Source organism: Corvus cornix, chromosome 4A (assembly GCF_000738735.6).
Source record: "Corvus cornix cornix isolate S_Up_H32 chromosome 4A, ASM73873v5, whole genome shotgun sequence".
NCBI lineage: Eukaryota > Metazoa > Chordata > Aves > Passeriformes > Corvidae > Corvus > Corvus cornix.
In genome coordinates, this window is record NC_047058.1 from 8681452 (window position 1) to 8705512 (window position 24061).

At 41.2% G+C, this 24061-nt stretch overlaps 1 protein-coding gene across 1 annotated transcript; it reads left to right on the forward strand.

Annotated features, from left to right (window-relative positions):
* Window positions 1-858: 858 nt before the first annotated feature.
* On the forward strand, window positions 859-23055 carry IL13RA1 (interleukin 13 receptor subunit alpha 1). The gene is given in 11 exon segments (XM_039571932.1): window positions 859-1479; window positions 1482-1497; window positions 4631-4788; window positions 8034-8169; window positions 9947-10067; window positions 11840-12024; window positions 12416-12567; window positions 13742-13874; window positions 14278-14374; window positions 14639-14723; window positions 15875-23055. Coding segments are annotated over 11 exon segments (1794 nt in total). The 5' UTR covers window positions 859-873; the 3' UTR covers window positions 15980-23055.
* The last annotated feature ends 1006 nt before the right edge of the window (window positions 23056-24061 follow it).

Here is a 24061-nt window from a genome sequence, read left to right on the forward strand (position 1 = left end):
GGGCACTTTCTAACAGCAACTAGAAGTCCTCTTATTTCACAGGGAAACAAACAGGCAGAAAAGCAAAAAAGCCCAATATTAACACAGGATATTCCCCACCCTGTCATAAAAAGATCCACTTCCCTTTTTCTAGAATGAGTGTCTAAAAAGCAGATGAACTCTTGCAAAACTCCTTGAGGAGCTGAGTAAATACTGAAACATTCTGTTGGCTTAGGAATAAGTTAATTTTAGTAAGAAATTTTGGGTTGCCTTGAAACTCAGCCAAGTTTCCTCCCTGCTGGATCTACACTATTTTTAGAATACCTGTATTTGGGTGGTAACTAGGACCAAGCTTGCTAGCCACCACAAAATTCTAGTTCAGAAGGAAAAGCCTTATCCCAAATATTTTATTCTCCTGAAATTTATCAAAATAGAACTTACGTCCTATTCCCAATTCTGTGAAAATTTTGGAAAACTTGCTACATCACACCCATAAATGTGAGAGCAAAATTCCAAGTGACCATATTGTATTTGGAAGGGGCTGAAGCAGAGGGCGTTTGGGGAAGTTTGTAGAAAGCAGATCTGCAAAAACAAAAAAAAAAAAAAAAAAAAGAAGAGGAAGAACAATATGCGTTTTTAGCACAGATGAGAACTGTAGAAATTAGCTGAATTTTCAGGAGGGACTTCAAAAAGCGGCATTCTGCCAGGGGGTGAATCCAGTTCTCTGGACATCCAGAGAACTGCTCGGGGATGCGCTAACGTAGCTGCTTTCGTGGGAGAGGATATGAACCATACCCCGTCTGGGGCACGGTTCAATGGCTGTAGCAGACAAGTGTAAAACCGGTTGTAAAAGGAAAACTACTTTGACTCACAGAATGAGATCTTTGTGAGTCTATGGCCGCGCTGCAGTGCCATGTGAGGGGAGACGGAGGGCATGGGGCTGGCGGCGGAGTGGGTGCCGTCCCCGCAGGGGCTGTGCGGACACCGCCCGCATCTCGCGGCATCGCTGCGGTTCCGCGATTGCGGCACGGCCAAGTCCGGGCTCGGGGAGGCACCGACGGCTCCAGCGGAGGGGAACTCAATTGTCTCAGAGTCTTTTCCAATCGAATTGATTCTGTGAAGTGTCTCTGTGCTGAGCGTGCGGGAGGCAGCGACGCGGGACAGGGAGCGGCAGGGCAGGGGCCGTGGGACGGGAGACAACAGAGGGAGAGCAGTGTGGGGCCGTGGGACGCTCGCGTCGCTGCCCAGCCCTGCGGTCCGGACGCGGTGCTGCCCAGGTGGCGGGGCCGGGCCAGTACTCCCGCCCAGCTCGGATTACCTGGGCGGGCCGTCCCGTCCCGTCCCGTCCCGTCTTGTCTCGTCACACAGCCCCTTCCCGGCTGGCCCGGCCCCTCGACGGGAAGTGGGAGCGAGGGGCCGCCCTGGGGTGGCCGAGCCATGGCTGTGCCCGCAGCAGCTCCGTTGCCCTGCCCGCTCCTCCTCGCCGTCTGCTGGGTGGTGCCGCGGGGACGGCGGCAGGTAGGAGAAGGAAGGGACGGCGGGGCTCGGGACCGGCTGCCGGCTGCGCTCCGTGTCCGCAGGCGCGGTGCCGGGGCTGGAGCCGGCCGCTCCGGGCTCTTCCCCTGCGCGGGTCGGGAGGCTCGGCCGTGGGCTTCCGCGCACACGCGGGCATGGATATAAGGGAAATGGTTTGATTTTGTAGTAGAAATTGCCCGAAGCTCGTCAGCCGTGTGCGAGGCAGCGCCGGCGGCGCGCCCTGCCCTGCCGCTTACTGGTTGTCGGGATGCTGAAAATCTGCTCTCTTCTTTCAATAAGGCAGCGCTTGACAGGGTCTGCAGAAATGTTTTAAGCTCCATCTTCGTTTTCCGGGACTGTCTCTGCCTTAAAACCCCAAGCAGAACCCCCCGCACTCCTCCCGGTGCTCGCATCTTGCGGCGGTGCGGAACCGGCTCCGCCGGGTGCGGGCACGCAGAGCCTCCCTCGCCCTGTGCCTTCGCTCTTCCTTGAGTATTCCGGATTTTGGAAGCACGAATGTTTAGTTTTAGGAAAGATGCGTGCGTGTCTGTGAGGGCTTCATAAGGACCCGGGCTTGAAGCTTTATTTTCTGCTCATGTTATCCAAAAACCTAGCTGCAGACATTAGAGGATTGTTATTTTCCAACTGTCTACAATTCGGTTTATAACTATGAAATCAACCTTCAGAAAATGCAGGAGGATAAAATAAAAATGTGATGAGTTTTTTATTACTTTACAACATTCACATGGTACTTGAAGCAAAGGATTTGCAGATGCTTCCACGTTAGGGCTTTTAGAAATACTATATTTTCTATGCCTCCGCTATTCTCTGCTGGCTACTGCTGTGCTTCTTTTCTTAAAAGCACAACCGCGGTTTTGCTTTTTAAGAGTGAAATAATGGCTTGCCTATGTTTTGTAGTTGGTCATTGAGCTGTTCTGCCAAATTGCTATAGAAATTTTAATAATGAAAGCATGAGACTCTATATTTTACACAGACAAAAGTATGAGATTGGCCTAACCTATGAATAAAAGCTGAATGTAACATTAAAACACAAGCTTCAGAATTCTGTAGATTAATTGAAAACCTACTAGATTTAAACTTTTTATGCTAATACAATTTATTGATTAATTTATAAACTTTGCATGTTCACACTTTTTGTGGCTGGAAATCTGCAAACTTAAGTACAATGGCTTCTAACCAAACCTATTAGAAGAAAATGTTTAGAACTTCAGAATAGCAATCAAGGATGACATATTTTTTAATGGCTTGTGCCTATTGTAGGTAAAAAAAGTATGATCATGAAAAAATGGAATACTTCGAGCTGTGTGATCTTATTTAAAAACTTTTTTTTTTTTTAATATGATCAAAAGGACTTAGTATTTGCAAACTTAATGCCCCAAGGATGTTCCTAAAGCCTGTCCTAAGTTTTTGTAAGGGGAACAGGTAATAGGCAAAGATGTTCTAGCTAGGTTCAGTTTTCTCACTGGAGATTGTATTTTTGCAAGAACAAAAATTTCTCTCTTCTGCTCCTGATGTTCAGTTTTACATCATCTGTAAAACTGAACAAACAAACAAAAATCCCAAACGTTTTAAATATTCAAATAAACTAAGCATATTCAGACTAAATTAGTGAATCTTTGTAATTATTCTCATTATCTGTGCAAGCATCCATTATCCGTGCATACACATGGACGCATGGATGGTAATGGTGCCTGATCTCTACCACTGCCTGTCCTTGAACTATGCAAAGGTCTGAGAGAGCTCCAGAAGTCTGATGAATTCCCTTCAAGATTTGGCTGCTCTGGCTTTTGGGAAATGTAAGATAATGGTGTAATGGATGCTTTGAGCAGAATTCTTGGTCAAGGAAGCTCTTTTGCTTCTCTATCTTCCTTGTGCTAGCAGAAGGAAACAGGGCTGCACTGTGACCTGGATGGGAAAACTGATCTTGATGGAATTATTCTGCCTTTCTCCTATGAGCTCTCTTAAATGTTGGGATGGGTTGAGCTTGGTTCCCTGGAACAGCAAGACCTGCAGCACTAGCTGATATCCATTTGAAGTGTTTGTGAAACTACTGAGTAACAAGGGTGCACTCTGTCCACAGACAAACAAGTGGTGGCTCCTCAGTGATGATACCTGGAGATACCCTGAGAAACAGTCTCATTTGGCTTCTGGTTCAATATCTTTTCATGGTACATAGAGTAGTCCTTTAAAAAAAAAAAAATCCACTTTCACTTTCTTAGGGAATTCCCAATTGGTGATGTTTTCTAGAATTGATGTCTGACACATATTTTTCTTTTTCCTGGAAGTTTGCCATTTTCTGCCACATTTCCCTTCTTTGTTTTCTAATATGACCTTCAAGCTGTGTGATGGGTCTTGAATAGGCATTAACTCAGTGCACAAAGTAAGGAAGGGTTAATGCACAAATGGATTTATCACTGTGACTATCTCTGAGTCATGGCCCTGCTCTGCTTCTGTCTGGCTTTTGGGGAGGTGAAAAAATGTACCACTGAAGTGTGCCAGCAGTAAATTACTACTTGTCCCACACTGGTTTTGCTCACTGTGCCGGAACATAGTATTATATGTTTAATAGGTAATTGAAAAAGTGATGTAGTTTCCTCGTTGTTTGTTAACATTCTCACATTTGCTATCTTTGCTTTGCTTGCAATCTGCTTAAATTGTGCTTCTAACATACAACTGTTGCTTGCAAGATGTAATTGCTTGTCTTTTTAAGGATTTATCTTTAAAACTGTGTTGATGGATAACTTTTGGGGAGAACAGAGTATTAATTGCTCCACAAAATGTATACACTGTTTTTACTAAAGTCTCAGCACGTGACTCATCTTCCCGCAACATACAAAAAGCTTGAGTACCACAACCACTACATTGTTGCAGGCTACAATTTCTTAATGATTACTTTTGAGTTAATTTGTACATATTTAAATTATTGATGGGTTGAGGTAACAAGAATAATAGAAACACTTTAGTGAGCAGTAGCTTATCTGATAGCAAATATGAGCTGATGAAGTTGAGAAGTTATTTGTGTTCTTTTCTGTCAGAGAGTTAAAAATCTGCCAGTATTACTAATAGTAAAGTGTGGTCCAACAGGATTGTTACGCTGATAACTTCTTTCTTCTAGGAGCAAAAATTCTTCCATCTCCATCCAACTTGAACTATTCATTTATCCATATCTGTACTCTGAACTGGACATGGAACCCTCCAGAGAACATCAGCAGTAGCTGCAACCTGGAGTATTCCAGTGACATCGTCATTAATGGGGTTCCTGAGGACAGAAGAGTAAGTACATCATCTCTTTAAACTCTGTGTTCCAGTAAATGTCTTACTGTGATAAAACTCTTTGTGTGAGCATATACACATATATAAATACAATTTTAGTATAGCATTTCATTCTTATCATGGGATCAAAACCTCAAAAATGAATCATACCAGCATTATGGGATCTTCAGATCAGAAAAATCTGTCTGTTGCTCTCTGATAACTGAGTGCTGATGGTAACACAAAAGTACTGTAATAATAATCGGAAAAGTCTTGTTTCAGTCTTTGCTTATGCAGCTTTCTAGAAAAAATAGATACAGGGCAGTCTACATCATTAAGAGTTAAATGAGAATTTGCAAAGGCTTGTCTCCTTTACTTTGAACTCATAAGAGACTTGCAGATTTAGCTGTGGTTTGACAGCATTTTATCTTTTGGAGGTAATACCAAGTATTAACATTCCCCCATTTGCCCTCTCCCTGCCCTTACAGTTATTTATGGGAGAGTTGTGTTTTGAAGACAATATGGAGCATGTTTTTTCCCTGGAACAGAAGTCATACTTGTTTGTTTTGGGCTTTCATTTTCCGTGTTAGATGGTGTGCAAGCCAGATATGCTCCTTGTTGTGGATTAGCTGGTGTTTGGTCAGGGCAGTGCCATGGTGGCCATTGCTATGGGCTGTAGGACAAGCATTTTTACAATTTATTGCCAGTAAGAAAATAAATCCATAATTCCGAACCCTGGGAATTTAAAGCCTTTGGTAGATGCCAGCTGTGGGGTAGGCAGTGCTGCTATTTCAGATATGGTTACAATTGATATGATGCCTCTTGAAGCAGTCCTTTGTTGTTGAGCCCTGTTACAAGTCTTACAGTCTGATGCTTACATCGGCCTCTTCATGCTCTCCACTGTATTTTTTCTCACAGATCCAGGATATCCTGAACATGAGTAAGGATGTCGTTTGGCCAGTTTGGATGAAGCATTGAGCAACCTGGTCTAGTGGAAGGCAGCAACCCATGGCAAGGGGGTTGGAACTGCATGATCCTTAAGGTCCCTTCCAGCCCGAACCATTTTTGATTCTGTGACTCTGTGGTTTTGCAAACAGCTGAGCTAATTTAATAAAAACTAAAACAGTGATGTTTCATTTTTGATACTAATGATCTTCACTGGACCTTTAGATGAGCCAGTTGAACCTGCTAACACAGCAGAAACCTATTTACCTCTCTTGATTGGCTCATTAACAAATTAACAAACAGAAGGTCTCCTTGGTTAAGGAGCCGAATGAGTTTGTGGAAGGGTTTAACAGATGTTAAGGTTGTCAGCAGTTTCACAGGACAGGATGAACCAGACTGTATCATCTTGCTGCATCCTTTTGCTCATAGAACCCGTTGGAGGTTAGGATTATTTTTTTTCTTTTCATCTTCTTTTGGTGTTCTTTTCTTTTTTTTTTTTTTTCTTTTTCTTGTAGGGAATTTTCTCCCATGTGTTGCTATGAGATGATAATGACCAGTACTTAAGAGAAACAAAAAAGTGACCAAGGTGGGGTAACGGGGTGCAGCTGGCTGCAGCCCCTCAGCTGGGGGCTTTTCTTTTGGGAAGGGCAGAGATACTTCGAGATTTTGGCTGGGGGGTGAAGGGCTGGGCTCAGCTTGGAGCTCTCTCTTGCTCTTGGGACCAGAAGGTGCAGTCGCTGTGGGAAGTATTCGCCACCACTGAGGAATCTTTTCCCCTGCTATTTTCTCCATGAGCGAGGCTCTGCTCGTAAGAGCAGCTGTTGGACTGGGACCTTATTAACACCCTACCTCACTAGAAAGGACCCTCACCATCTACTTGGGTACCTCAGGGGAAAAAAACCGGGACCCCGAGCCCCTCCAAGGGAGCCTCTCCCAGCCGTGTTCAGGAGCTGGGCTGCCGCTGCCCACCCCCGCTGCTTCTCTGCCGCTGCTCTGGGTTTTCGCTACACCGTAACCCCGCAGCCCCTGCCTGCTGGGACACCCCCGGTTCCAGCTGCAGCTGCAGAGTTTCTGATACATTTTATTTATTACTCTGGGATTTTGCTCTCCTCTGCCATCCCAGCCGCCGCTCCGAGGTTCCTGCTGCAGCCCATTCCGCCATCCAGCCCGCCCGCCATCACCACCTGAGGGTACCGAGCTCGCGGCACAGCGCCCCCTGCAGGCGCGGGGGAACCATCGCAGCCGCCCTGCCCGGCCGGGGAGCCGCCAGCGCCCCTGCCGGCTGCGAGCGGAACTGCACCCGAGGGGAAAGGGCCCGACAGCCGAGAGAGGCTGGCGCTGGGTTCTGGCTCTGGTTGTTGTTGCTGCTGGTGTTGTTGTTTGTTTGCCTTGTTATATATGTACATACTGGTAAAGAACGGTTACTCCTTTTCCCATATCTTTGCCTGAAAGCTCCTTAATTTCAGAATTATAATAATTTGGAGGGAATGGGGTCACATTTTCTATTCCAAGGTCCCGCCTTCCTTGGCAGACACCTGTCTTTCAAATCCAGACAAACCTAATCTGTACATTTGTTTGATTTCGTTGCCCTCTCATTAGTGCCAATATTTATTATTTTTATACATGAGTGGTTAAGGAATTCTTTGGCCATAACAAAGATATTTTTATTGTATCCAGTTTCCAGTTAACTAAAATTCATCCTCCTAGCGCAACAAAAGATGCTCAAGAAAGTTTGTGATAAAAGGGTGAGCCTTTTTCTCACACAAACATACTCGAAAATGGAAGATCATGAGCTACTTGGGCTTGATGTGGTGTCACTGCATTTAATAGCCATATATGGGTTTGATTTGGTAGGTTTTTCTTTTGCTCCTTAAATCATGCAAACTCTTCTCACTGCTTTTTGGTTGTGTCTTCAAATGTTCTTTATTCTGTTGGTCATGCTCTCATGTGCACACGCACAGAAAGGTGAAGGTCAGATCTGTAAGCATATAGTATAAACATGCTTATTTTGCATTTTCCATGAAGACTTATTCTAGGATCATTTTCCTCTGTGTTGTACCTATTTCTGGATCTCTGTGTAGCCTTTGCTTATGTCTGTAGGTCACAGGGGTGGAAGTAGTTTCTCTTTGTGAGTTCTGACTGGGCCTGAGAAGGAAAAAGCAAAACCAAGTAATGCTGAGGCTTCCCATGTAGTCAGTCCTTTGGCTTTGAGCTGTAGTCTTTCTGAAGGGCTGTAATATATCCATACACTGGTTGGAATTCTCATGTGTCTGAGCTGGTATGATAAATGTTTTGGTTTTCTTCCCCTCATCTAAACCCAGGAATGGAGTAAGAGTCGCTTCCGTGTGATGGATACGCGCTTGAATGAGGAAATGCGCCTCAGAGTGAGAAGTGAATGCAAGAAAGACAACACCAGTGAGCCCAGCCCTTGGGTGGAGACCTCCCTTCCACCAAAAGGTAGCACCAGCAACAGCCAGACCCCTCTTGGCCTGAGGACACATGGCTTTTTCTCTGCTCTTTTAACAAGAAATCATAAAATACCTCATAAAGGAATACCAGACACAAGGGCTGGTTTGATTGATGGAGCTTAAATAGAATGATTATACCACATTAAAACACAACTGGGTCTTCGGATGCCTAAAGTCTTCTGGGCAAGCTTGTAAAATTGAAGTGCCCTTCCAAAACAGTAGTTCCTGTTATTTCTCTTCTTCCTGCTGTGTGGTGGTTGTGGGATAAGAGATAGCTTAGACTCCATTAAGCCTGCTGCCTTTGTGGCTAACATCTAAGTCAGTTAATTTTGTATAATTTTTCTGTGTAAACAGAAGTCCCTAAAATAACCCTACAATTGTCTGTATAGGAGGGAGGAATCTAGCAAATTTAACGACTTGTCGAATAAATTACTTAAATAATTGTAATAGGGTTCTGTCTTTTTCAGAAGAGATGAGTGGGGTCTACACAGCATAGAAAAATGAATAGAGAAAAAGCATTTTTTGTTTCTTGGCATACAGAAGTAAGGGGTCCACAGCAAAATTGTTAGGAGGGAGACTTTGAGGAACAATGTATTTTGCTGAATGCTTGAAGTTAGGATGTATAGCAAGGAAATGCACCTCTTGCCTAAAAGTCTGTCTTATCCCAGGAGCATGACTTGATGTGGACGAAAACCACGTGGTTGAGAGAATCAGAGACCTTATCAAGCCTGTGTGTGTGTCTGCCAGAAGGGTTCTGGAAAATCGGGGAAGCAGATTGTTAGGACAGCATGTACTAAACAGGCTGGGGATTTTAAAAGCCTGTTTGCAGATGAAATATTTTTATATACTTCTTGGAATAGGAAAACCAGTTTCATTTCCCTATACTCTTAGTTGCTGCTTCAGGGAGAATGCAAGCCGGACATTCAAAGTAGATCAGCATTTAACACGCATTTAGTTTTTAGTTCATGGAGATGTTGCTACTTTTTTTTGTTACTACAATTAAAAAGTATCCAATACAATGTAATACAGTAATACAGTGTAAAGAACTCACACATAAATGCAAGATTGAATATGAAAGACTTTATTCTGTAATTGCTCTGCCTGGGCTGCCTGGACGATCCACAGACCTATTCACAGTTGCTATGTACTCATTTGTATTTATGTGATTTGAGTTTCCAGCTGTTGAATTTTAATGTCTAAAGGTATATGGGTCTCAATTAGAAAGTCAACTTACCTGGTGTTTCTTTTGTCAATATTTAAGGCTCAGAGGTATTTCCATATTCAGAATACCAAGCAACTAATATTGTGTCTGGAGAAGATAAAAATAGTCAGCCTTTAATTCTGGTTAACAATGATGGCTGTAATCGCATTTAGCTTTGTTATAGTTTTCCCTGTACTTACTACCTACTTTGACTTATTTTTAAAGTATCTGTAGATTAATAGAAATAAATATTTTCCTGACTCAATGCTTTGTCCTTAGCATCAGGTAACTCTAAGTAGCAATTCAGGCATGGTGAATGCTGGGATTTTCTGCTGTGATCGGCTTGCCTCTAGAAGTTACTCTTCTGAGATTTCAGCCATTGTAAGCTCTAAACAGCTGAAATTCATGATTTGTTGTGCTGAACAGGCAATGTGGTCCGAGAGGTAACCAACCCATTTCTGCCTTCCAGTTTCAGTTATGTAAAATGAAATGTTTTACTTCTGGAAGCAGGGGAGAAGACTTGGACAAAATAAATCTTAGAGAACCTTTCCAACTTGCCTTGCAGGTATTCCAGGTACTGCTGCTGTTGACTTGAGCTGTGTTTGGCACAATTTGGAGTACATGGCTTGTACCTGGCATCCTGGGGAGAACGCAAGCAGTGACACCAACTACACCTTGTTCTACTGGTTCGTAGGAGACTTGTATTCCCAGCTCTAAAGTGCTTCTGGGCTAATCTTTAGTTTTACATTACACATTCCATTTGTCTGCCTCCTGTTGCTTTGAAAGCTTCCAGGGCATTGTGTCCAAGTGCTCAGTCCCATCCAATAGAAAACTTCACCACTGAAGGGGCCAGAAGCTGCTGTGGCCAAGAGTTTTTGGGAAGTTTTTATAACTGTTTTGTGTCTGCTTCTGTAGCCCATATTAACATAGCTGCTATTGCTTTCTGTATTTTTTTCTATATTTTTCTAATTGGGCACTTGATTCAAAGAGGGAATAAATAAGAACTAAGCTAGACCAATGTATTAATTGCTTTCCCTGCAGTCCAACAAAATCGGCTGTTTAAGTTGGAATCACTCGCCAATGTATGTGTTAGTTCATAAACCATTGGGTAATGGTATGAAAGCATTAATAACTCTTAGTAGTACTTTTGTTTGCATCTTCAATGTCCTAAATAACTGATTCACCTTTAAAGTTATGAAGAACATCTTTTTATCATCATCATCATCCCCGCTGGCCAATGGACTGCCATAAATGGTGTCTTGTTCCAAAGGAACAAACTTGTGTGAGTCAGCTCTTGGCATTGATAACTGTACATGCTAATCTTCTGCACCTTGATGGGGCTTGTGAAATGCCAGATTGCATTAGCTTCTGTAGAGATAGTGAAGTTTTCTTTTTGAAAGCCCCATGTCATAGTTTTAACAGCTTTCTGTCTTATTTGATCTGGCTATATAAACTTTTTGCTCCTCTTCTCCAGTGGCAGTCTCACAGGCCAGCAGTTCAGTTCAGAGCATTTGGGCAGCAAACAGCAGAAAACTTGCTGCTTTAGTTAAACGTAGGGGGACTGTTTGTTCCCTGTCTGGACTGCTACTCAAATTTTTTCTTTTGTTACAAGAACGGGACCAATGCAGGGTTGAAGGTCTGAATTTCTGGGAATAGGGATACTTACTGGAATAATACTTTAAATTTGAGCTATATATTCTCAACCTGCCCTTAATTTTAATGGAAGATGTAGCTGCAGTGAATGCAAAGTGTTTTAATTCATGCTGCTTTGAAAGAATAATAACTTTTAAATTTTAAAGCGAAAAGCTAGGAAAACACTTCAGTTTTAGACTGAAAGATGTATTTTCCACAGTGCCGGTGAGGTGGGTTTTTTTGGTTTGTTTTTCTTGGGAGGAAAGGCTACAGGTGTATTTTCATTGATGCCTGGGCAACAAAGAGAAGCAAGGAAGAAGCTTGTCTTCCTAACTTCTCTATTATTGGAAGGGAATACTGACATTTTGAAAAGCAAATCAGGTAAATAGGTGAAACTCAACTGTCTCAAGAGCTGCAATACGTGAGGCAGAGCTAATGGAGCTTGATCAGCTCGTTCTATCACAGAGGTGAAATTCTGTTGACAAGAAGTGGTTCAAATTAGTTTGTTTTCTAAATATTCTTTATTCCTTGAAATTGTTCTCCCATGTGGAAAATGTGAACCAAAGCTGACAGCAGTTGTTCTCTTTGATATAAAACAAATCTGCCTCTCTTTCTGCTTCCTGGCACTCTTCACAAAAACAATACTCTTTCTAAAGCTTGAGATAAATTAGAGGCTTCTTACTTCACTTAGCTTTACTTTTTTATATGTGTAGTATAGCTTTAATGAAAGATCAGTCTTTAGAATTTGTAACACACATTTAAAAACAAGCCTTCCCCTTTCTGTCCTTTTCTTCTGAAGTTTACAAAAATAATTTTATTCCTCTAGGTTTGATGGCTTGAAAAATCCTAAGAAGTGTGGCAACTCTTCTGTAGACCAAGGAATCTTTGAATGCATTTTCAATCTTACCTTCCCAAAAGACACTACCACTTACCCTGCTATAAGTATTTTGATTAGAGATGATTCTGAAGAAATTAGGCCTGTGTGTGCAAGTAAAAATCCTACCACCCTTGGTGAGTTTAATACCACATCATAAAAATAAAATTAAAATAAGAAGTTTGGTAGTATATAGTTGTGTTTGAGAAACTATCACCTCATAAAGTACGGATGAAACAATGTGATTAGATACTCCCTTCTTCTATTGACCTTTGATTTGAAATTATATAGACAAGAGTTTGTTTTCTGTGGGGTGGGTATCTGAGGGGGAGAGCGGAGGGGTAATTTTCCACTCACTTCTACTCTTATTCTTCAGTTGGATTTATTCTTTTTTGACTTTCTGGTGCTAACTTTTCCCTCTTTCTCTTCTTAAACTGGTATAAGTGTAATATTCTGCAGTGTAGGACTGAACAATTTTTTAAGCAGTGAAATAGACTTTTGAACTAATTATTCCATTTTGCATTTCAGTAAAACCTGCTACACCAAGACAATTGACATTGTCAAAGACTAATGATAAAATTGATGTAAAGTGGAGTGAATCAGAAACTTTTCCAAAAAGTTGCTTGCAGTATGAAGTTAAATGTTGCAATGGTGATTTGGACATTGGTCAGATCATTCCAGTAAGTTTCATTACTGTTTTGGTTTTTTTTTTTTCTATTAATCTTTTGTAATATTTGCTGTTGAAAATGAGCAGTTGCATGTGTTGCATGTGAATGGGTCAGGTGTCAGAGCTCGAAGTGCTGTGTGAATGTAGGATTTTTCTCTCATACTGTAGGTTTATGTTAGTAAAAACTGTACATCAAAATTCATGCCAGTCTTACGAATCCTTCCCATCATTTGTTAGGGTGATTCATTAGTGTGTAAGAACAGTCTGATAAAGAAGGATTTACTAAACTATCAGGAAATGGTGCCTGTTTGCTTCTCAGGCATATGGGCTCTGGTGTCTTGGTGTTGGGTTTTCCTGCTGTTGGTCTGTGTGGTTGTGTGGCAATTTTCGTCTTGAACAGTGTGACCTGATTGCCCTAAAGAAAAATCTGCTGGTCCACAAAAGAACAGAGAATCTCTTACAGAAAAGCAAGGGGATAAAGACTGAGGATGGGGAAAGAAAGAGGTGTGCACTCTTAGATACACTGATTTTAGTGTACGTATAAAAAGCATTGAGTTCAGTGTCAGGATGGACTCATGCTATATGTCCATAGCCAAACTGAATGTACTGTTTGATCAGAATGGTAAAAACAGTGTGATAAATTTCAAAGTGAGTGGCAATCTTCTCCTGTGGAGCGTGTTTAGTTGTTTATTCTATCCCAAACTCGAAGCTATCAACATTCCCCAGGAAACTGGCACTTTGGATAAAAAATAAGTGCAGTTCGACCCTATCTAATGCATGCTCTTATCTGTAGAGGCATCACAGAATGCTTTGGTATGGTCAAAGTTATGCTGCCCTGACAAGAAGGGAAGGCAGTGTAAATCACAGATGTTTTTCTGAAGCAGGAAAAAAAAAGATTAAAAAAAGGCACTGTTCCAAGTGCTAAGTCTTCGTTTAATTTTTCATGCCAAATGCTGCATGATAGATGTAGCAGTGAATGAGATTCAGTCTTAGCTTTGGAATGTGCATTTAGGCACTCTGTGCTTGTTAAATGCCACTATATCCTAGTTTTAGTGAGGTATCATAGTCATGAAAAGGTCTTCCATCAAAATATTCAGAAGACATTAGCTGCACAATGTAAATAGGCTAGTGACTGAGAATATGTTGATAATTGAACAAAGCTAATTACCTTTTCTTTTTCATCTTAGTCTGAAATTAATTCTGTGTCAATTGCTGGTATTGATGCTAATAGCAAGTACACCTTCAAAGTGAGAGCGAAACCAAAGCCTGAGTGCTACAACAGTGATTTCCATAGTGACTGGAGTGAAGAAAAGAGCATTGGTGAGAGCACTTGTCCCTGCATTGTGTTGCACTTTACTCTTCATCTGTAAGGTGTTTAATACCTTTCTGTCTGCTAAATAAATGGGAGTCAAAGATCATCTTCTTATGTATCTATTTAATTTTGAGTGAAAAGAGGGCAGAAGAGCTCTACTCCTTCAGCAGTACCTCCAGTCCCAGCCTATACTCCTTTTCAGCCCTGTGTCTTGCTCATTTGCATTTTCTTGCCAAATACATCTACATTATAATCCCATTTTTGAAAAATGAGCCTGTCCTTGCCTACGAAAGTGCTAGTGTACTTGAAAAAGCAGTCTATAAACAAATTGGAGAATTAACTAATTTGTTGTCATTATTCCTAAAAAGCTTCTCAAAACATCCCTAAATTTCTACAATTTCTGTTTTCCAGGTGAGAAGAGGGACTCTACAATCTATTTTGTTCTAATAATTACCATTCCTTTAATAGTAGCGATATCTACAATAGTTCTACTAGTTTATCTGAAAAGGTAATTAATGATATACCTACATTTGCTGCTGTCTTTGTCAAGAGTGAAAGTTATTTAGAATCTGTCTGTATAAATGTTCCCCTTTCCTTTTGTTTTGGGGAGTGAAAATAAGAAATGGGTACAGTTGCACTGAGAATGAAGGCTGGCTAGTGATGACAAAGCTGACTCCACAAATTTTCTTGACTGTACCCAAGCATGATTTTGACATGTTGATTTTTAAATTAATATATCTTTCATCTAAATATTGTTTTTAACTTTATGAAGGCTGAAGATATTAATTCTTCCACCAATTCCGGACCCTAGAGAAATTCTTAAGCGCATGTTTGGAGAGCAAAATGAGGATTCCCAGGTTAGTAAGAAGCTATAAATCCATTGAACTGGGATCTCTAGGCTTGCAGTTTTCTTTTTCCTATTTCTGTCTTATAACTAACTGTATATAAGTAAGTATATCGTATGAAGATTAAGTATTTACAATACTAGGAATTATTCCGAAACAAGCACTCAAAACTTAGCTCAAATTGTATATACTTCTCTAGTTAGATTAGTAGAATGGCATTATTCTGTTACTCCAGACTGTAGTAAAGTTTTTTTTATTTAAAATTGTTTCAGGTTGGGGTTTTTTGGGTGGCAGTTTTCTGGTTGTTGGGATTCTTTTGCTGTGTGGGTTTTGGTTTGAGGACTTTTGTTTGTTTGTTTTTGCAACTCCATTAAGTGACTTCTGAACATTCATGTCTTTTTCTGCTACTTAATCATATTTATGATGCTGAATGAAGCTATTTGTGTTTGACTTCCAGAAACTTACATTTTTAGCACTCTCATGTTTATCATCGTTTGTAAGCTAAGAAGTAAATCAGACATTTAGCTTCTTGTTGGCAAAAGAGCAAAACCAGCTATAGTTGTTTCAAGCTTTGGTTGATGAAAGACTTGCAGTGGTGCCTTATTTCAGGGAAAATAAACATAATACCCATTATGGACACCTATTTCTAAATAAATCTCTCTCAGTAGCCCTTTATAAAATCCAAAGGGAAGTACACTGACAAGCCCTAATTCAAACCTTTACATGAGATGGTGAATGTTGTTCTCCAGGATGGGACTCTTGGCCATGAGGGTCATAGCTGTGGTAGCTGTTACACTTTGTTGTGCTTTCACAAGCACTTTGTTACTGCCCCAAGTAATTTTCTCTGTGTGCTCAGTGAAAACTCTACAAAGTGTGTACATGCTCAGTTCTCCATCCTCCTGCCGGAGCTTCACCCTTTGGCTGTAGTTGGAAGCACCCTTAAAGGTGGGGACCAACTTTCAGTTCCTCATCTGCAGAGGACATCTCTTCTGTCAGCCAGGCTTAAGCCATGGCTCTGAAAAGCACAATTTGTTGCCCAGCTACCTTGGCTTTTCACCATAATACAGGGTATATGTTGTGGAACAGGGGTCTGTCTTATTGGTTTGAAAAAACAACACTTGCCATGAGGAAATACTGTTAAAAATGTTGTTCCTCTCTTTCAGAGCTCTGCAAAGGATGATCCCATGAATGCTTATGATAGGTTAATTATAGAAGAAGAAATTAACTCTCTAATTTTATCAGAAACTTCAGAGACCACTAATCCTTAAAACGAAAACCGGTAGACTCTGCTTTATCAGTGAAAGAGGAAGGAAGCTGACTCCTGCTCCCATACCTCAGGTGACTGTAGATGTGAAGAGGCCTGTGAGACATTGGCCGGCTCTGACCTCACTGAGTCCTTCTCTGGTGCACAGAGGATGCATCACTAACAGTGGCTGTTCTTCCATCTCTGCCAGAAATACTCACCTGAGTTCAGTCAAGATGAAGCATGTGCATAGTTCCATGTGACTGCATTGTGGATTCCCTGTACTGGCTTCAGCCAGCTCTGCCTCGTACTTGTCACTTGCACTTGTGTTTGTGCCTCACACCAGACTGTCGGGGTCTTTTTGGAGCAAGCACTTTGACTTCTCTGAAGTATTTGGCTCTATTTGCAGTAGGTGAAGTGAGGCTGGTTTACAGTAGATGGGTCATTAGTGCTACCATGTGGAGCTGCTGCCAGGTGGGATGGCAGAGCATGGACTGTTTGTGGATAACCCTTTGTGTTTGTGTGCCTGGGCTGGGCACACTCTGGAGGGCACTTACAGACTGAGCTTCTTGTGCTTCTGTGCATCAGCTGGGGCCTGGTGAAATCCCACAAAAGAGGGTATTTTTTTCTTTGAAAATGTGTATGAAAAACCTCTCTGCTTTCCAGCTGGTGTTCAGAATATTCTTAGAAAAGGCTTAGCTTTGTTATCCTGTCAACTGCCTGTCCTCAGATGCCTTGCCTTCATGGACTTCTTGGGTTAATTATACTTTGTTTAAAATGAGGAATTTTTTACTTGTTCTGTGCAGTAGCATATAACTATATTGAGTCTCACCAGGGTGTGATTCTAATTTGGCCATATTGGCCTGAAGACACCTGATTTTTAGCAGCTAAGTAGTCCTGAGTCTGTCCAGCAAAAATACCAGGAAGGATGCATGAGTCTAAGGAGCTGTGGTCAAACTGATTAGCAAATGTTAAACCACTGAAACCCAGCTAATTCAAAGGCTTCAAGACCCATCCTTACTGCCAAGCTGATGGATTTGGGGAAGAGGGGATGACAACCTTGACCTGTTTTCTAAGGGATAAGTTTTATTCTTTCTATAGTGATAAGACTCTGATTGAGCTTCCCCTCTAGGACTTAGCAATATAAAACAAGGTGCTGATTTGACTTCTTTTTAAAAAAGCTTTCTTCTGTATTTTACTGCAACTGTTTGACAGGTGTTTTTGTCATTGTTTTGTTCATTCTTTGATGATTTTGTTTTGAGGGTTCTTTACCCAGCAAAGCCCAGCAGGTGTTTCCTGGCACAACTGTGACATTTTCCTGCTCTGCATTCTGAGCATTAGTTTCTGCCCTGTGCTGCAAAGGTGGTTACAGTGGTACCTTGATTGTGCTGGCGGAGGAAGGTTATGTAATAGGGAGAAAAGGATCCATGGAAGCCCTTTATGGTTAATGCTCAGGGATTTCTTGCTCCTTCCAGATAAGTGCAGACATCTTCTTCTGCAGAAGATCTCTTTCTTAGCAGACTGGAAAGAGATCTTCTGGTAGGTTTTCTAGGAGCAAACTTTATAGCCACTAACCTTTTAAAGTTCATCCCTGTCTTCAAACTCCATTCAGTCAAAAAAGTGAAACTAAATGCTGTGTTTTTTAGAACATATTTTCTGCAAGAAGTAGAACAAGTGCACATGCTTTTTAGCTACAAATATGCATCCTTTATGCACTTAATGTATTCCCTCCTTATCAATAAATCCAATTCTTTCCCCATTCTCCACTGAGCCTCTCAAATACAGTTTTTTCCATGTCTCTTATCCACCTTTTGTTAGTGGTAGAAAAGGGAGGAGAAATGTAGCAGAATTAGCAGATGCCCTGTTAGCATATGCCTTTTACCTCCAATCAGGCTAAAAACCCCCAACATTATAAAAATTAATAAATGAGACAAAATGAAAATAAAGCCTCAGGGATTTCAGTGAGATAAAACTCAGGTTATATAAAGTCAGCTAGTAGCACTATCTGAAATTCCAGAGATTCAGGAATAGCATGAGGGAAAGAGTAATGACATTCGTTGCCAAATTCGTTCCCTCTGCCCTGCAACACGTATGTCATTGTAATGATAAATATTCTTCCAGTCTACTTCATCTAGAATGTTGCTTAACACAGACCACTAGACAAACAGAAATGTATCATTTCTAGATAAGTAAGCACAACAGTGTAATGTAAAGTTTTGTAGCTTTCAGCGTAGCAATCTAGGAAAACCAGTACTTAGCCGTAAATTCTTCTGACTTTTATGTTGGTGTCTGTGACAAGACCAAAATTTATTTGCTTTTTAAAAAAACAAACCAACAAAAGCCCCTATACAAATTCATAAAGCCAGAGGAATGAAAAAAAAAAAAATGGATGGAAGGTGTTAGGCCAAAAGGAAGATTTAAATGCAAATGATGGTTTAGATCACTATATAGAAGAGTTTTGAATAGCAGTAGTTGACACACTTCCTCATGGATTCATTTCTTGAGCCTGTGTTTCAGCATGTAAAACAAGTGTCTGAATATACTTTCATATTTAACACTTTTTTTTAAGGTAAGAGGTTTTTTAGTTTGAAATTATGCAAATTTTGCTATAATTTGGTTTTTTCCTTCATTGCAGTTACTTGATCTGTAAATTTTTTCAAAGAGTGTATAAATATGATTGAATGCTTTTCAGTGTAATGGCATGGCATTTTGTTCTTGGGTTGAGGAGATTAAACTGAGGCCAAAGAGATGGGTTTTTAATGAGAGACCATGTTTGAAGCATGCAGAAGCCAGAGAAGAAAATCTGAGTTGCTTTGCCCTCTTCCCTTTCAAGAGTGAACTCAACCCACACATTCAGTGTGGATGGACTGCAATGGCCATGTTTTTTGGCTGGGGTAGTGGAACAGAGATTGAGGTGAGCACAAGGTTTGGATTCTCACCCTCTCTGTACTCAAGACCATTCTACCTTCTGACATTGGCATGTTATTTTAACGCTATAGAGACTTAAACCATCAAACTGGAATTTGACTGAAATTGCTGCAGCCTTCCCCAATGTAGCTTCAATATTTTACATCTTTGTTAGCTACTGAAGTTACTGAAAATGCCAGGTTGCTAAACTGATGAAAGCCATGACCTTGTCACTTTACCCAAATATGTTCAAGTGCCAAAAACACATTAGTAATGGCTTCTTGGAAAGATTCAGAGAGAATTGTTTTTTCCCTTCAGTTCAGTGAGCAGATCATTCAAAATTAAGATACAAACTATGACATCAAAAACTAAGACTTCTCATATTTCTCTTTCACAATTTTAAAGTTTTGGTTGTAATAATGAGTAACAATGATTTTAGTCACTCCCCGTAAGTGACCTTTTATTATTTTAATACATTCTGTTAAATAATTTAAGCTTTCTGTATTTGGCATCCTTGAAAAATTGAACAATTAATTTCTGTTTTTTTGTTCATTTTTTTTTTGTTTAAGGGATGACATGACACAGTTGAATGGCTTTAAAGAAGTTCTAGAGGAACACACCAAAGTGTAAGCCATAGTGTTTTAGTGCTTACTGAGTAGAACTATTCACAGGTTGGGTATTTCCGTTCACTGGAAAGTATTCAATAAACTTAGTTCTGAGCTGGAACATCAAAGACTCAGAATTTCCCTTGGAAAGGAAATGATGGGGGTTTTTTTTTTCATTATAAAAAAAACAAAACAAAACAAAAAAACCCAACAACAAAACAGAATGAATTTTTCGTTTTGGAGGGTTTTCCACTCAAGCTCAAGCAAGAACAGGAGGTAGGTGAGTAGGAGGGTGGAAATGCAGGTATGGTCAGGATGTTGCAGAAACCTCCCTCCCTCCTTCTCACCCAAGTACCGTGGTCAGGCAGCAGCTGAGATCCTGAGGTCCAGGAACAGGCAAGGTGGGACTGGGAGGAGCAGTTCTGCTGGGTTACTGAAGGTTCAGCAAGATAATCCTCAAATACTTCAGTTTTATTCAATATTTGCAAAATATGTTTTAGGGGAGCAAGCCCCACAAGCTGCATTGCCAGCTGTAGAAATGCAGCTTCTAGATAATACTGAAAATCCAAATGCAAAACCAGATTAAAATCTCTCTATTTGGATGAACTTCCTGCAAGCTCTGTTGAATCAAGGTGATAGCAGGAGGCTTAGATCACGATGTAACTAAATCCACGCTGTTACCACAGCAAAGCAATGTGGGTTTGGGTGGGTGGCACAGGGAAGAGAAACTTTCTTTCAGGTCCGGAAACTCTGCCTCACATTTGTAACATGTAAGAGCCTGAAAGCTTGTTGATGACTTACGGGGCTTTTTTTGGGTTGGTTTTTTCAATCTGTTTTTCCAATATGCTGCTTAGGTTAATGAAATCCTTTCTCTGTGTTTGTAAACCTTGTGGTGTTTATCACTGAAGCACCCCTTCTATGGCCATTCTCTAATTATTGCCAAGTAGTTTTCTGAAGTAGTAATTCAGTGGGGAAAGACAATTGCTGCTGTCACCACAGAGCTGAAAACCAGCCAGCGTACTCTAGTAATAGTCTCTGCTCCTTGTTCGACTTTTGCTAAAATAGTGCAATTATTTTGATGACTCTTGCACAAAGCAGCTACAAAAAGATACTTACCAGTTAACCAGGGCTTTCTGTAATCACATTCTTAGCTTGTTATATCAGTTTTCTTCTATTTAATTTGGCTCAAACAGCTAAATAAAATAGCAGTTTATTTGGCTAAGTGCATGATGAGATTAAAAGCTTAGTGAAAAAGATGTTTTGTTAAGATCAAGCACTGTCACTTTTTGGAATCTCAGGCAAAATTTGCAAAGCTAGATCAAATGTTAGGAGCAGCTTGAACCAGGAGTTAAGCTAATGCTTTAAAAGTAGAGCTGCCCCTACATCTCCTGTGCTGAAAGACAAAAAAAACAAACCCACCTAAATATGTGCTCCATGGTGGGAAAAAATTAGGTTGTGCAATGGGCATGCTGTCCTAGTGATCTACTGAAATCGATATGAGCAATTTCTGTCTCAAAGTTCTCTGCTCTGAAACACCAGAACTGAGCTGTTCTTAAGACACTTAGCTATGTCATTGCTACTTCTTAACCTTAGTTGTAGCAATAGAAACAAAATCTGCCCATTTTCTTTTTTTTTTTTTTTTAATGGCAGAAAGCACCAAAATTAGCTTGTTTTGCCCGTTGGAGTCTTTCTCCCTCCTGTACTTCAAAGCCTTTTAGCCTCACTAGTTTCCTTTCTTCACACAAAATGTCAGTGTGGAAACTTCTAAAATGCCAGCAAGGTACTCTTAAAAGGTGTGAAACTGGTTTGTCTTTCAAATGTCAAAATCAGCTACAGGGAAAGCTATGCAGGGTATGGCTATTTAGTTTTAATGTCATATCCTGTCATGTTCTAGGAGAACATTCAGCTGTAGACAATCTTGCCTATGCTGGCAGATACTAAGGCTGAGCCATTAGTCGACACTTTTCCACAGCTGTCTTTCATTGTGCTTTTCTTGCATACAACACTTTGTGACTTGTTTTCCTAGGAGGAATAAAAGGTAGAAATGCCAGCAACATACCAGGCAGAGAGAGAATGCCATCTGCCTTTCTGTATGTGGAATTTCAAGGACTGTGTTTGAGCTTGGTTTGGAGTAAAAATCCTGTTCCTAAATCCTTGGGAATACTGGGCCGTTTTATTAGGTGTGTAACAGTAATTCTTTTGTTTATGGGCTACATGAAAATTATATTGATCACCATTTATTAAAGCTTGGGTAGGGCTGGAAGACTTGTTACGGCATCCCCTGCCACGTTTTCTTCTGCTGAGTGTTGCCAAGACAGAGTGCTCTTGGTGATTTGTCAAACTTGTCTAAAGAGTCTCCTAAATGTTTTGTCTCACTGCTGTTTTCTCCTTAATTCAAAAACTTCCCCACCAACTAGCCTGCTGATTTTTACTGCAAATTAAATTGCCTTTTCCTCTGTCCTCCTCTCACCAGGAGAGTTTGCACTCTGATCTGCTGCCAAGTTCTGTTTCTGTTCTGCTTTGAGAAAAAAAACAAAACAAGAAGCCTGAATCTCTTAAGTCTAATCCCTTGAGTTTTCTAAATCATTTATTGTCCCCTTGGTCTTCTCTAGAGTGTTGCCCTTGAAGCCAGACTGCATCATCCCCAAACCACCCTGACAATTACATTTTTTTGGTTCTTGGTCCTATCTTCCCCATCTTCCTCCAGAAATCATAGCTGCTACTTTCTGTGGCAACAGCTTGCTCTGGAGCTGTACCTCAGTTCGTGGCTTTCTATGATTGCTGGTCTTTTCAGTAACACTGCTGCTCTGTCAGCCGCTCTTCACTGCAAAATCCTTTTCTCCTGCCTAAGGGGAATGCTTTTGACAATTTTATTGTTGCTTGTGTTGCTGTGCCATTTGGAAAACCTGCTGCAATTTTTTATACTCTTAATAGTGTCCCTGAACATCCTTCTAACCATTCCTCCTTGGCTATAATCCACAGAGGGTCATCTTCCAGATGATCAAATGGTTTCAAATGCTGAATAAAGCTACTACCCTGACAGATTCCTGCAAAGCAGCAGCATTTGCTGTCCTGCTGGGTGGTCAAGGAGTTCTGGGGTTTTTTTGTTTTTTTTTTTTTTTCATAGCTGCTGTGCTTGTATTTCCTCAGGCTGATTAGGAGGATGGTGCTCACAGGCCTATCAAAAAGGGAAACTAGACTAGTTTGGCACAAACTGTTCTTGATGGTAGTAAAAATGCAAAGAAGGGATTAAAAAAAAAAATTGTTCTAGAGTTACTTTAGGGGAAAAAAGTTACACAAATGGACCAGTAATTTCTTGGATGCTTCCTTTCTGAAGACGTGATACTTGTCCTTCAGATTTTAGACTTCTGTTTTCTACAGACCTCAAAGAAAACTGCCCACATTCCAGGTCATATCAGTGTTTAGATTATTACGTGCTGAAGGATTAATAAGGCCCTGCCCACCTGAAGACATCCACTTTATCTGATTGTTCTCCAGCCTCTTTGTCTAAATGTATTTGCTTGTTAATTTGCTCTGGCTAGAGATAATCTTCTTTGAAAAGACTAAAATAAAACAAAAATTGACTGCACCAACCTTCATAGCAGCACATTCTGACCTTTCCCATCTGGTCTTGAGCCTGCAGTTCATCTTCCTTTAGCCTGTAGTGTAGTCATACCCTTTTCCAGTGTGTTTTGGCCCTGGTCAATCAGGACTGAGCCCATTGCTTTCCAGCCCTCAGCCATGTTGGAAGCTGTGGTTCAGGGCCCCATTCCCAGTGGGGTGAGGGCTGGAGGGCAGAGAAGAGGCACGCTCGGGGCAAATGAAAGTCATCAGTATTCACCCAGATAGTGGCCACAGATTACAGCACAGATATAACAGCTTTTATTGTAAACTGCGTGCCAAGCCAGACCTCCTTTGGCCTCGTTTCTCTACCTAATATGGTACAAGTGCCTGGTAGGACTGCAGGGAGGCAGAACCCTGCTGGCTGCTCCTCAATCCCTTTCCAACATCCAGCTTTCCCCTGCCCAGAGTGCTCTCAAGGTGGCTCAGTCACTCCTAAATAGTTAACTGCCAGAGGGTTCAGGTTGCTGTTGTGCTCATACAAGTGCCAAAGCTGTATAGCAACGCCAACGCCCCTTGATGCACGAGTTTTGTAGTGTTCATTTTATTCACACAACTTTCAGAGCTGTGAACAGACACAGCAGCTGGGTAGTCCATGAGGATTTGTGGATGTCAGTAACACTGGCTTTATCAGATGTCTCTCCTTGGGTGACAAGAGGTGTTGTTTGCAGACCCTGGAGCTGATTCAGCTGCTGTACAGAGTTTCTTCCTCTTGAGGAAATATAACACCCTGCTGGGGTGGGGAAGCAGCTGAGAGCTTTGTCACTAGTGCAGAGCAGATCTTGTCCAAGCTCTTTCCCTTCCTGCAGGTTCACAGAGACAGCCCAGGAAGGGTTATGATGCCAGTGTGTCCAGAGCACACACAGCTGTAGCATTCCCAGCCCATTTAGCTGACAAGCAGCCAAGGAACTGGCTCCTATCCCGCTCTGCCCAGCCTGGGGCTCAGCCCTGGTCCTGAAGTATAGGGGCGTGAA